The 14,524-nt window shown below is 40.3% G+C and overlaps 1 protein-coding gene across 1 annotated transcript in view; it reads right to left on the reverse strand.

The window, feature by feature from the left end:
• Fam120c (family with sequence similarity 120C) overlaps positions 1–14,524 on the reverse strand; it is a 132,218-nt gene that overhangs the window by 43,231 nt on the left and 74,463 nt on the right. The window contains exons 5-9 of the mRNA XM_028772643.1: positions 13,287–13,386; positions 12,375–12,451; positions 11,642–11,919; positions 10,732–11,005; positions 9,690–9,861 (exon numbers count right to left, since the gene is read on the reverse strand). Of these exons, the coding sequence (XP_028628476.1) occupies positions 9,690–9,861; positions 10,732–11,005; positions 11,642–11,919; positions 12,375–12,451; positions 13,287–13,386 (901 nt within the window). The remainder of the gene's footprint in view (positions 1–9,689; positions 9,862–10,731; positions 11,006–11,641; positions 11,920–12,374; positions 12,452–13,286; positions 13,387–14,524) is intronic.

Here is a 14,524-nt window from a genome sequence, read left to right on the forward strand (position 1 = left end):
TATATACAATGAGATAGTGCTATAATTTTTATTCCAGTAAATGCAATTTAGAAACTCCAAAGATATCTATTATATTTATCAATTATTTTGGTATTTTTACTGCTTTTTCTTCTTTTCTGCTATTCCAAGACTCGTTCTTTTACCATTCTCTTTCTGTATCAACTGCCTTTAGCCATTCTGCTTATAAAAAAATTAACCTAGTTCTCCTTCATTACTAAAGGATCTTATTTGAAAAAAATCGTTCCCTTCCGCCCCTGCCTGGTCCTTTGGGCTGGGGCAGACACAGAGTTGGTCTGCTCCTGTGGAGATACTGAATCCTGAGCCATCCTAGAGGAGCCACTGCACTCAGAGCAGCCGGTAAGAACTCCATCTCACTCCCTAAGCCCCAGAGATACAGCTGGGAGCCAGGGACATTCTGGACACACCAGCTACGAAAACTCCGCCCCTCCAGAATTCCACTTCCCTTCTGCCCCTGCCTGGTCCTTTGGGCTGGGGCAGACACAGAGTTGGTCTGCTCCTGTGGAGACACTGAATCCTGAGCCATCCTAGAGGAGCCACTGCACTCAGAACAGCCAACACAGAGTTGGTCGGCTCCTGTGGAGATACTGAATCCTGAGCCATCCTAGAGGAGCCACTGCACTCAAGCAGCTGAGGAGCCACTGCATTCAGAGCAGCAGACGCCAAGGTGTTTTGCACTTGGGAGACATCGTATCCTGAGCCATCCTAGAGGAACCACTGCACCCAGAGCAGAAGGATTTCCAGATCCAAGAGGTGGCCTGAGTCCCAGGAGTTCTTCCACCCAGGAGATTAGGATCATAAGACCACAGAGACATCTGGATTCTGAGGAGGTCTGCCACAAGCAAGATAACTGGAAATACAGACCCCAGTCTGACACAGTGAGGGCAGGTAACACCAGAGTTAACCAGATGGTGAAAGGTAAGCGCAAGAACATAAGCAATAGAAACCAAAGTTTCTTGGCATCATCAGTACCCAGTTCTCCCAATATAGCAAGCCCTGGACACCCCATCACACCAGAAAAGCAGGATTCAGAATTAAAATCACTTCTCATGATGATGATAGAGGATTATAAGAAGGACATAAGTAACTCCCTTAAAGAAATACAGGAGAATACAAGTAAACAGGTAGAAGCCCTTAAAGAGGAATCACAGAAATCCCTTAAAGAAATGCAAGAAAACACAAAGAAGGAATTAAACAAAAACATTCAGGATCTGAAAATGGAAATAGAAACAATAAAGAAAGCTCAAAGGGAGACAACCATGGAGATAGAAAACCTAAGAAAGAGATCAGGAGTCATAGACGCAAGCATCACCAACTGAATACAAGAGATAGAAGAGAGAATCTCAAATGCAGAAGATACGGTGGAAAATATTGACACAGTTGTCAAAGAAAATGCAAAATGCAAAAAACTCCTAACTCAAAACATCCAGGAAATCCAGGACACAATGAGAAGACCAAACCTAAGGATAATAGGTATAGATGAGAATGAAGATTCCCAACTTAAAGGGCCAGTAAATATCTTCAACAAAATTATTGAGGAAAACTTCCCTAACCTAAAGAACAAGATGCCCATAAACATACAAGAAGCCTACAGAACACCAAATAGACTAGACCAGAAAAGAAATACCTCCCGTCACATAATAATCAAAACATCAGATGCACAAAACAAAGAAAAAATACTAAAAGCAGTAAGGGACAAAGGTCAAGTAACATATAAAGGCAGACCTATAAGAATTACACCAGACTTCTTACCAGAGACTATAAAAGCCAGAAGAGCCTGGACTGACATCATACAGATCCTAAGAGAACACAATTGCCAGCCCAGATTACTATACCCAGCAAAACTCTCAATCACTATAGATGGTGAAACCAGGATATTCCATGACAAAAACAAATTTGCACAATATCTTCCCACAAACCCAGCACTTCAAAGAATAATTGATGGAAAATGCCAACACAAGGAGGGAAACTACAACCTAGAAAAAGCAAGGAAGTAATCTTCCAACAACTCCAAAAGAAGATAACCATACAAACATAATTCTACCTCTAATAACAAAAATAACAGGAAGCCACAATCATTTTTCCTTAATATCTCTTAACATCAATGGTCTCAATTCCCCAATAAAAAGACGCAGACTAGCAGACTGGATACACAAACAAGACCCAGAATTTTGCTGCATACAAGAAACACACCTCAGTGACAAAGACAGACACTACCTCAGAATAAAAGGGTGGAAAACAATTTTCCAAGCCAATGGTCCCAAGAAACAAGCTGGAGTAGCCATTCTAATATCAAATAAAATCAACTTCCATCCAAAATTAATCAAAAAAGATAAGGAAGGACACTTCATACTCATCAAAGGAAAAATCTACCAAGGTAAACTCTCAATTCTGAACATCTATGCTCCAAATGCAAGGGCACCTCATACATAAAAGAAACTTTACTAAAGCTCAAAACACACATTACACCTCACACAACAATAGTGGGGGATTTCAACATCCCACTCTCAGCAATGGACAGATCATGGAAACAGAAACTAAACTGAGACACTTTGACATTAACAGAAGTTATGAACCAAATGGACTTAACAGACATCTATAGAACATTTCATCCTAAAACAAAAGAATATACCTTTTTCTCAGCACCTCATGGTACCTTCTCCAAAATAGACCATATAATTGGTCATGAAACAGGCCTCTACAGATACAAAAAGATTGAAATAATCCTTTGCATCTTATCAGATCACCATGGACTAAGACTGGTCTTTAATAATGACAAAACCAATTGAAAACCCACGTGCACATGGAAACTGAACAACTCTCTACTCAATGATGACTTGCTCAAGGAAGAAATAAAGAAAGAAATTAAAGACTTTTTAGAATTCAATGAAAATGAGGACACATCATACCAAAACTTGTGGGCCTCCATGAAGGCAGTGCTAAGAGGAAAACTCATAGCTCTAAGTGCCTACAAAAAGAAACTGGAAAGAGCACACACTAACAACTTGACTGCACAACTAAAAGCTCTAGAACAAAAAGAAGCAAATACACCCAGGAGGAGTAGAAGGCAGGAAATAATCAAACTCAGGGCTGAAATCAACCAAATAGAAACAGAAAGAACAATACAAAATATCAATAAAACCAGGAGCTGGTTCTTTGAGAAAATCAACAAGATTGATAAACCCTTAGCCAGATTAACAAGAGGGTACAGAGACAGTATCCAAATTAATAAAATCAGAACTGAAAAGGGAGACATAACAACAGAAATTGAAGAAATTCAAAAAATCATCAGATCCTACTACAAAGGCCTACTATACTCAACAAAACTGGAAAACCTGGATGAAATGGACAACTTCCTAGACAGATACCAGGTACCAAAGTTAAATCAGGAGGAGATAAACCACCTAAATAGTCCCATAACCCCTAAGGAAATAGCAGCAGTCACTAAAAGTCTCCCGACTAAAAAAAGCCCAGGACCAGATGGTTTTAGTGCTGAATTCTATCAGACCTTCAAGGAAGACCTAATACCAATTCTCTTCAAACTATTCAACAAAATAGAAACAGAAGGAACACTACCCAATTCTTTCTATGAAGCTACAATTACACTCATACCCAAACCCCACAAAGACCCGACAAAGAAAGAGAACTTCAGACCAATCTCCCTTATGAACATCAATGCAAAAATACTCAATAAAATTCTAGCAAACCGAATCCAAGATCACATCAAAACAATCATCCATCATGATCAAGTAGGTTTTATCCCAGGAATGTAGGGATGGTTCAATATTCGGAAATCCATCAATGTAATCCACTATATAAACAAACTTAAAGAAAAAAACCACATGATCATCTCACTAGATGCTGAGAAAGCATTTGACAAAATTCAACATCCCTTCATGATAAAAGTCTTGGAAAGATCAGGAATTCAAGGCTCCTACCTAAACATAGTAAAAGCAATTTACAGCAAACCAGTAGCCAACATCAAACTAAATGGAGAGAAACTTGAAGCAATCCCACTAAGATTAGGGACTAGACAAGGCTGCCCACTCTCCCCCTACCTATTCAATATAGTACTGGAAGTCCTAGCCAGAGCAATTAGACAACAAAAAGAAGTCAAAGGGATACAAATAGGAAAGGAAGAAGTCAAAATATCACTATTTGCAGATGATATGATAGTATACTTAAGTGACCCCAAAACTTCCACCAGAGAACTCCTAAACCTGATAAACAACTTCAGTAAATTGTCTGGTTATAAAATCAACTCAAACAAATCAGTAGCCTTCCTCTACATCAAAGATAAACGGACTGAAAAAGAAATTAGGGAAATGACACCCTTCACAATAGTTGCAAATAATATAAAATACCTTGGTGTGAATTTAATCAAGCAAGTGAAAGACCTGTATGACAAGAACTTCAAGTCTCTGAAGAAAGAAATCGAAGAAGATCTCAGAAGATGGAAAGATCTTCCATGCTCATGGACTGGCAGGATTAATATAATAAAAATGGCCATCTTGCCAAAATCAATCTACAGATTCAATGCAATTCCCATTAAAATCCCAACTCAATTCTTCACAGAGTTAGAAAAGGAAATTCTCAAATTCATATGGAATAACAAAAAACCCAGGATAGCGAAAACTATTCTCAACAATAAAAGAACTTCTGGAGGAATCACCATCCCTGACTTCAAGCTGTACTACAGAGCAATAGTGATAAAAACTACCTGGTATTGGTACAGAGACAGGCAGGAAGATCAATGGAATAGAATTGAAGACCCAGAAATGAACCCACACTCCTATGGTCACTTGATCTTTGACAAAGGAGCTAAAACTGTCCAGTGGAAAAAGGACAGCATTTTCAACAAATGGTGCTGGTTCAACTGGAAGACAACATGTAGAAGAATGAAAATTGATCCATTCTTATCTCCTTGTACAAAGCTCAAGTCTATGTGGATAAAGGACCTCCACATAAAACCAGATACACTGAAACTAATAGAAGAGAAGGTGGGGAAAAGCCTCGAATACTTGGGCACAGGGGAAAAGTTCCTGAACAGAACTCCAATGGCATATGCTCTAAGATCGAGAATTGACAAATGGGACTTCATAAAATTGCAAAGTTTCTGTAAGGCAAAGGACACTGTCAATAGGACAAAACGACAACCAACAAATTGGGAAAAGATCTTTACCAATCCTTCATCTGATAGAGGGCTAATATCCAATATATACAAAGAACTCAAGAAATCAGACTCCAGACAACCAAATTACCCTATTAAAAAATGGGGTATAGAGCTTAACAAAGAATTTTCAACGGAAGAAACTCGAATGGCCGAGAAGCATCTAAAGAAATGTTCAGCATCCTTAGTCGTCAGGGAAATGCAAATCAAAACAACCCTGAGATTCCATCTCACACCAGTCAGAATGGCTAAGATTAAAAACTCAGGTGATAGTAGATGCTGGCGAGGGTGTGGAGAAAGAGGAACACTCCTCCATTGTTGGTGGGACTGCAAGATGGTGCAACCACTTTGGAAATCAGTGTGGCGGTTCCTCAGAAAATTGGACATAGCATTACCCGAGGATCCAGCTATACCACTCCTAGGCATATACCCAGAAGATGCTCGAACATATAACAAGGACATATGCTCAACTATGTTCATAGCAGCCTTATTTATAATAGCCAGGAGCTGGAAAGAACCCAGATGTCCTTCAACTGAGGAATGGATTCAAAAAATGTGGTATATTTACACAATGGAGTATTACTCAGCTATTAAAAACAATGAATTCGAGAGGTTCCTAGGTAAATGGATGGAACTAGAAATTATCATCCTGAGTGAAGTAAGCCAATCACAAAAGAACACACATGGTATTCACTCACTGATTATTGGATATTAGCCCAGAACCTTGAAATGCCCAAGATGCAACTCACAGGCCACATGAAGCTCATGAAGAAGGAAGACCAAGTGGGGGTGATTCGGTCCTCCTTAGAAGGAGCAACAAAATACTCAAGGGAGCAAATATGGAGACAAAGTGAGGGACAGAAACTGAAGGAGGGGTTGTCTGAAGACCATTCCACTTGAGTATCCATCCCATGTGCAGTCACCAAAGGTAGATGCTGATGTGGAAGTCAGGAAGTGCATGCTGATGAGAGCCTGATATGGATGTCTCCTCAGAGGTCTTCAAGAGTCTGACATATTCAGAGGCAGATGCTCACAACTAGCCATTGAACTGATCATGGGGTTCCCAATGGAGGAGTTAGAGGGAAAACCACTGGAGCTGAAAGGGTTTGTGGCACCATGAAGAGAGCAACAATACCAACCAATCACAGCTCCCAGGGTCTAAACCACCAGCCTGGGAGCACTTAGGGAGGGATCCAGGGCTTCAGCTGAATAAGTAAGAGTGGAGGGCCCTGCTGGGCATAGGTGGAAGAAGAGATCCTTGACCTCATGAATGCTGGATGCCCCAGGGGGTGGGAATTTTGAGGGTGGGGAGGTGGGAGTGGGGGGTAGGTAGGGGTTACATCCACAGAGAAGAAGGAGGAGGGGTGAGGGGGTAGGGGGTTCCTGGGTGGGTGGGGCATGGGGTAAGGGGACAACATATGAAATGTAAATAAAACATCCAATAAAAAAAAGAAAAATAATCATATGTTGCTGTGGTGGTTTGAATGAGAATGCTTCCATAGGCTCATATGTTCGAATGTTTGGTCCTCAGTTAGTGGAACTGTTTTGGGAGGATAAGGAGGTATGGCCTTGTTGGAGAAGGTGTCTCAATGGGGATGAGCTTTAAAGTTTCCAAAGACTCTTGCCATTCCCAGTGGGCTCTCTCTCTCTGCTTCCTGCGTGAGGATAAAGATGTTCCAAGTACCATGCCTTTGCTCAACCAACAGCATAATTCTCTGAAACTATAAGCCCATTTGTTTTATAGTTACCTTGATCATGGTGTTTCATCACAGCATATACCTGAAAGATACTCCACCATACCACAAGGACACTTGCTCAACTATGTTCATAGCAGCTTCATTCATAATAGCCAGAAACTGGAAGCAACCCAGACGTCCCTCAACCAAAGAATGCCTACAGAAAATATGGTTCATTTATACAATGGAACACTACTCAGCTATCAAAACAAGGACATTGTGAATTTTCCAGGCAAATAGATGGAACTAGAAAATATCATCCTGAGTGAGGTAACCCAGACCCAAAATGATATGTGTGGTATGTACTCACTTATAAGTGGACATTAGCCATAAAGTACAGGATACTGACCCAAAGTTCCCAAAGAAATCAAATAACAAGAAAGGCCCAAGGGAGGTTGATCAAATCTTTCTCAGAAGAGGAAATAAAATAGATATTGGAGGTGGATGGAGGCAGTGAGCTGGGTTAGAGAGAGGGTGGAGGAGGGAGCATGACATGGGGGCAAGGAGGGATCAGGTATAGGGAGAGCAGGGGAGAGAGAACTGAACTTGGAGGGAGCAATCTCTAGTACATACCAGAGACCTGGGATGGTTGGAGGCCCCAGGGTGTCTATGGGGGTAATTCCAGCTGAGACTCCTAGCAGTGAGGGATATGAATCCTGAAGTGGCCACTTGTTGTGCTAGGCAGGACTCCCAGTGGAGGGATAAGGACAGCAACTCATCCACAAAACCTTTGACCCAAAATGTATCCTGCCTACAAGATGTGCAGGGACAAAGACAGAGCAGAGACTGAAGGAATGCCCAACCAATGACTGTCCCAAATTAAGATCCATCCTACGGGCAAGAAGCAATCCCTGACACTGTTAATGATACTCTGCTATACTTGTAGACAGGAGCCTAGGATAACTGTCCTCTGAGAAGCTCCCCGAAACAGCCAATGGAAAGAGATGCAGAGACCCACAGCCAAACATTGGATGAAAATTGGGGAGTCTAGGAACCCAAAGAGGACAGGGACTTCACAGGAAGACCAGAGTCAACTAACCTGGACCCTTCAAGGCTTCCAGATACTGATCCACCAACCAAAGAGCAAGCATGGGCTGTACCTAAGCCCCCTGCACATATGTAGCAGATGTGCAGCTTGGTCTTCGTGTGGGGTCCCTAACAACTAGAGCCAGGGCTGTCCCTAACTCTATTGCCTGCCTATAGATGTTCTTCCCCTAAATGGGCTGCCTTGTCTGCTCTCAGTGGAAGTGAATTTGTCCTAGTCCTGCAGTGATTTGATGTGCAACTGGCAAGGCTTTTAATTTGGTTATCATGTGATTTTTTTTTTTAGTTTTAAATTTTCATTTGATCCTTTAAATAGTATTTTTTAATTTTAAAATTTTTATGTAGCGTGTGTGTGTGTGTGTGTGTGTGTGTGTGTGTGTATGCATGTGTGTGAAGGTCAGAGGGCAACATTCAGGAGTTGCTCTGTCTTTTCAGCATCCTTTTTCCAAAGGGATCTGCCCTTTGATCCATTGAGCTATCTTGCTGGCTTTCTATGTCCAATTTGTTTTGAGAATGTTTGTAATTATTTGTTTAAAACTTTTTTAATGAAACTTGCTTTGAAATTTTTCTCTAATTACCTTCATGGTATTTTGTTTTCTTTCCAATCTGTCTGAGATCTGTATTTGAAACCTTCATATTTCTTGGTATAAAAAGAGAATTTCAGTTTAAGTCCAAACATGTGAGTTTTCATGTATTATTCTGGACCTTATTCATATCTTATATTTGGCCAGGCATTTTGTGACTACTATAGTATGTGAAGGTGGGCATGCATTGCTGATGGGTGGGAGAGTATGCTTTGATTTCTCATTTGACCTTTTCTGACACCTCCCCAACAGTATCTGGCAAAGCAATACACTACATTACAGCCTGTTAATGGAGGACAGTTGTAAGGTTTTTGCTGGTGAGGGTAAGAGTGATAGTAAACCATGGTTTCTTTTGTGGTGCTTGGCTCAAGTAGAGCAGTTTTCATGTATGTATGTATGTATGTATGTATGTATGTATGTATGTATGTTACTAGGTTGGTTCTTTGAAGGCTTCCAGGCAGAGGGTATTGGTCTTCAGTGGTTGATACTTCTGGCTTCCCTTGTCAACTTGTGTAATATCCAGTCTGTGATGTATAAGACTAAAAGCAAACCCAGAGAACTCACTGCTCCAAAATTCCTAGGGTACCAAGGCCATCAAACAGTCTCTACTTTCTGGAGTATCTTGTGGTGCCTTTTCCCCACATATAATGTTTTAGAATATTAGTTGTACTTAGCAAGAAGCATAAGGAAAGTATATCTAATCTAATTTACCTTCTCAGAAGTAGAAACGCATGTGATTCTTTTGGATGTACTAATTTGACTAAGTTATTCTATAGTTTAAAACAACTTAATAATTTCTACTACCAACAGCATCATGTTCTAAAACAAAAACCTCACTGAGGAAGAGAGAGTATGAGATAAAGTCTTACATTCTCAAAGTCCACCATTGTTCTTCAAAGCAATACACATTCTGAATGTTTCATGATTTCAGAATTGGGGCTTTTATTTGTATATTTCTTATTTCAATATGTAATCTGGTAAATGATACATTTTCTTAAAGGTTGCTTTATAGCCCAAAGTATGGTATGCTAGCACATGCTTTGTGTGTGTGTGTGTGTGTGTGTGTGTGTGTGTGTGCGCGCACCCTGTGCAAAGTGTAGAGAGAGCTATCATTAGAATAGCTAGAATAGTACTTACCTTCCATAGGTAACCGTCGCCGTATGGCCAGACGTTCCATTTTCCGCTGTGTCTCTGCTAGGCTAAAAAGAACTCCGTATACATATTGGCGAGCTGACCGGAACAGGAGAGCGGCTGGAGGCAGCTCCATGTTACATTCATCCTCAATACATACAGGGATTTTAATCTCCCCCTAATAAGAAAATGGTCCAGGGAAAAGAAGAAAATGAATTCCTTGAGGTTTAGAACTGTAGCTTCTGGAGTCAAGTGAATTTACTGTTTGTATTCAGAGAGATTTTCAGATTAGAAGGAAGCTGTAAGAAGCCCTGCTGACTATAGCCATCTTATAAGCTATATTTCATTTGTAAAGCTCATATCTGATGAACTGTAGTTGACTATCAGGGAGATCTATCTTAGACATTTTGTTTTGTTTTGTTTTTGAGATAGGTCTCACTATATAACTCTGGATTGACTGGGATTCGTTCTGTAGACCAGGCTGGCCTGGATCTCAGAGCTCCACCTGTCTTTGTTTCCAGATTGCTGGGATTAAAAACTTGTGCTACCATGCCTGGATTAGACATTTTGTTGGTAACTTGTGTGTTAAGACCAGAGGAAGGGAATAGGTATATAAAAGTAGCAGAAACAATAAGGAACAAGGGGGAAAGTCCACTCCTTAGTTGGTGCCTCCAGAACCAGTCTATCAACTTAGTACATTCCTTCAAAGTTTTACAGTTTATACTTCTCTCTTAGTGTCTTTATTTACTGCTTAATCCCAATTCCTACTAATTTCTCCTATTCTGAAGTCCTCAATACAGGAATGACACAAACATACATGTTTTCCTTGGACCTCTTGAGATACACTGATCAGCTGCTGGGGATAAAGCTTAATGCTACAGTGCTTGTCTGGAATGTGCAAGACCCTAGAGGTTCAATCTCCAGGACTACTTCCCCTGAAGAAAAATGACAATTATCAGACTTTTCTCTGGTAGACTTTGTAATTTAGTCTCAGTAACTATGAGATACTGCAGAGAACAGGAAGGTAGATAGAAATGTGTTCTCTCACCTTCGTAAGGACGTGGTAAATATATGGATACATAAGACCCCTTCGGTGTCTATGTTCAGCAACCCTCAAGACTTCTGGAGCTACTGGAGGTAAGGGTGGAATGGTGATATCCATGTGGTTCCTTGTAGACATAGATAACAGAGATGGGATGTGAGGTTCACTTTCGGCTACGCTGGTTTCCGAAACTCCAGCATCAACAGGCTGTACCCAAGCCCCTCTGTCACCATTGGGTTCTTCCCATCCAGGCTTTTGTTGAACTGCTTCTGTGATTTGTCTAAAAAAAAAAGAAACAACACAAGACAGAAAATGGAAGTTAATAAAAATATTTCCACCCAAGTCCTGATCACAAGGACTCGCGAAACTCTCTAATGGTCAAGACGCTGGGTTAGGACTGGACTTGACCTTTTTCCTCTCAGTGGTCATCACTGTCTTCTGACTTTCTTCACCTGACACAGATCAAAGAATAAAAAGTCATGGAAGTCTCTCTGTATTCCTTACACTTTTAAGATGTCATGTTTACAGTCTACCCATAGTCTAAGAAAATAATTAAGATTTTAATCTCAAAGTAGCTCTATCTCTTTAGTGTAATAATCTTAAAAACAATCAAGCCAGTATATAAGACCTATATTTGTTACAAAGGAACTGTTTCAATATTTCAACTATATAAATTCTTTCATTCTTTTAACCTTCAGTTTATGTTCCTCACAAACTGAAAAACCACAGGATTGTTATGTAGCACATCTATGTTAAGATTTTCTAAGCAACTGACTTTCCTATATGGCCTGGCTATCTGAAAGTGAGCACCTACAGAAGGATGAAGGGCAAAGAATAACAAAAGGAAGCCAAGAACACTCACTTCTCTGCATTTCTTCTGAATGTGTTTCTTATGGTTGTTTACATAGACACTTACTCAGAAGCAGCTCCATTTGCCTCATCACCATCAGAGGAAGAGGAATGGGAAGATTCTGGTCCCAAAGGAGGTGAAGTTTTAGAAGTCAGGCAGTTAGGAAACTGGGATGTATTAGAGTCGTAAGAAACAGCCCAATTGGCAAAGGAACTGTCCTGTAGCATGGCATCCTCAGAGAAAGCATGGGATTCCCCCACACTATGGGAGAAGAGAAGAGGCGAGTTGGGTCCCATTGGAAATGGTGGTGGGTATTTCATTTTCTGGGGTACCTGGCGAGAAAACTAAAGAATAAAACAGACAGAAAGGCTATTTAACATTTTACCAGGATACAGGATGTCACCTCAGAAGCTGTGTTGTAGTAGATGATAGCAATAGTAGGAATTGTTGAAGTATGAAGTATCTACTGAAAATATTAAGAAATAATTCTGACCATGATATCTGAATAGAATTTGCCAGAGCCAGGAAAATTACGAAACTAGATCTCTTAGAAATATTTTGTGACATTATCCAACATAAACACACACACACACAGTGCCCTAGTGAACACTAATTTGGATGCTGTCTTTCAATAGTCTTCCAGCCTCAAGGAACAAAACAATAAGACCTGCATAGTCTAGTTAACACTCAATCATCCTAACTCCTCAATTCAGATTATAAAAACCAGGAATGAGCCTGGGTCTAACATAAGCAAGTGATCTCAATCCCCTTAATGAATATATAATAAACAAATACTTACCATTGGCTTTCCAGGAGAAATAGGGCCCATTTGATTCCGCGGAAGAGGAGGATTTCCAAGCCGATTATTTCGAAAGCCTGAAGCCAAAAAAAGTGTTATGCTTCAGCAATCTTAATCATTTTGTCATATTTATTACATCCTGTTAAACCATCACTGCATTTAAAAACCTGTTATAAAGTTTATGATCTGAGGATATGGAACAATGGTAGGTCAGTTGCCCTGCATGTATAGAGCCACTGGTTAGATCCCTAGCATTGCAAAAAGTTATAATTGACTAATTATCATGGGCTAGTCAATAAATCTGACTTTTTGTACCTTTTGGGATTTCCTTACACTGTCTTTGACATCCTCAAGATATCTAAACTGGGCCGATGAGACTGAGATTATGTACAGGTGCATTCACAAGCTGTTCCTTGGATGATATATTCAATATTAATTCCTTTGAACTGAGTTCCCAGTTTACTTTGGTAAAGCTGTCAAATTTACAATGGCAACAATTAATCAAAGCCTTTCTATCAAGAAAGAAAGCGACATGAAGTTTCTGTGGTGAGATGGCCTCTGTCTGGAGTAATACTGGTAGAATGGATAAGTGGCATTCTAGAGTCCTATACAAGGTATTTAATCTGGTGGTAACCCTACGTAATAGGTATTGTGAGTCATGTATTATACAAATGTGAAGTGATCACCCAGCTAGCAAGCAACAGAAGAATTCAAAATTGAGCTTGCTGCCAAAGACAGGTCTATTTTTACAGGCACTAGGTCACAATGAGGGTTAGTATTAGAAGCCCAAGCTAAGGAAATGGCATTATCCCCCCACCTATAAAAGTGAAAAGTCGGGACACAGGTAGAAATAAGGGATTCCACTCTGGCCCTAAGGAATAAACTCAATTTAACAGCAGCTGGAAGCCTTACCTAGAAAGGAAGGACCCACTGGCAGTGAAGAGAGTTTGGTTGTGACTGAATAGTACTCAACTGCTTTCTTGAATCGTTCTATTTTGTCTTCTGTCCTAGACTGGATGTTGGAACATCAGATTTTCAGGAAAAGAAACAACACAAGAGTGTCTTTTTCATACAATATATACATTGAAAGTCAAAATGATAACAGAAACAAAATATTTAAAGAAACCCAAGAAAGCATAAGATTAGGTAGGGAAAAAAACATTAATCCTAGCACTCAAGAGGTAGAGGCAGGCAGATCTCTGTGAGTTTAAGGCCAGTTTGATTTACATAGTCAGTTACAGGCCATCCAGGGCTACACAGTGAGCTCCTGTCTCAAAAACAAAATATAAACAAATGCCATGCCCTTCTCCCAATCCACTGCACCTCCAAACCTATAAGCCTAGTTTTACACCTGTAGCCTTCAACAATCTTCATATGTAAATCCCCTTTGCCTAGCATGTCAGTCATTTCTTGTCTTTCCCATCCCTTCCTCCCTTCCCTCTCATCTGCAAACCACAAGCCTAATTCTAGACCATGAACTCTCCTTGTTTCTGAGACATTTTTCTCTTCCTCCGTTTCTCATTACCCCTTTCCCTAAACCTCCAATTTTCTTCCCCGTGCCATAACCACCTCCACATCCAAAGGCCTAGCTCTAGATCTGTGGCCTTAGAACCTGCTTTCATCAAGAGTCATCTTTGACTTGCTCTTTCCTCTTCCATTCTCTCTGCCCTCTGTGTACCCACAGGCCTAATTCCAGACCTATGGTTTGGGAGCTGTGGGGTTTCTATTGCTAAAATAAAACATCATGACCAAAGCAATGTGGGGAGGAAAGGGTTTAGTTCATCTTACAACTCTCAGGTCACACTCCATCACTGAGGAAACTCAGAGCAGGAACTCAAGGCAGGAGGAACCTGGAGGCAGCATCTAATGCAGAGCCCATGGAGGAATGCTGCTTAATGGCTTGCTTCTCTTGTAATAATCAGCCTGCTTTCTTATATAATCCAGGACCACCAGCCAAGGGGATTGAACTGCCCATGGTAATCTGGAACCTCTCACATCAATCATCAATCAATCAAAAAAAAAAACTAATCATGACAATTAACCCTTTGTCAACTTGGCATACAAATGTATCATTGTTAAACCATAACCTTTTCTTTCTTGTTCATCTCCAAGATCTCATGTTACTATTAATATCACAATATAAAGCATAC

This window comes from Grammomys surdaster, unplaced genomic scaffold (genome assembly GCF_004785775.1).
Source record: "Grammomys surdaster isolate TR1022 unplaced genomic scaffold, NIH_TR_1.0 216, whole genome shotgun sequence".
In the NCBI taxonomy this organism is placed as follows: domain Eukaryota; kingdom Metazoa; phylum Chordata; class Mammalia; order Rodentia; family Muridae; genus Grammomys; species Grammomys surdaster.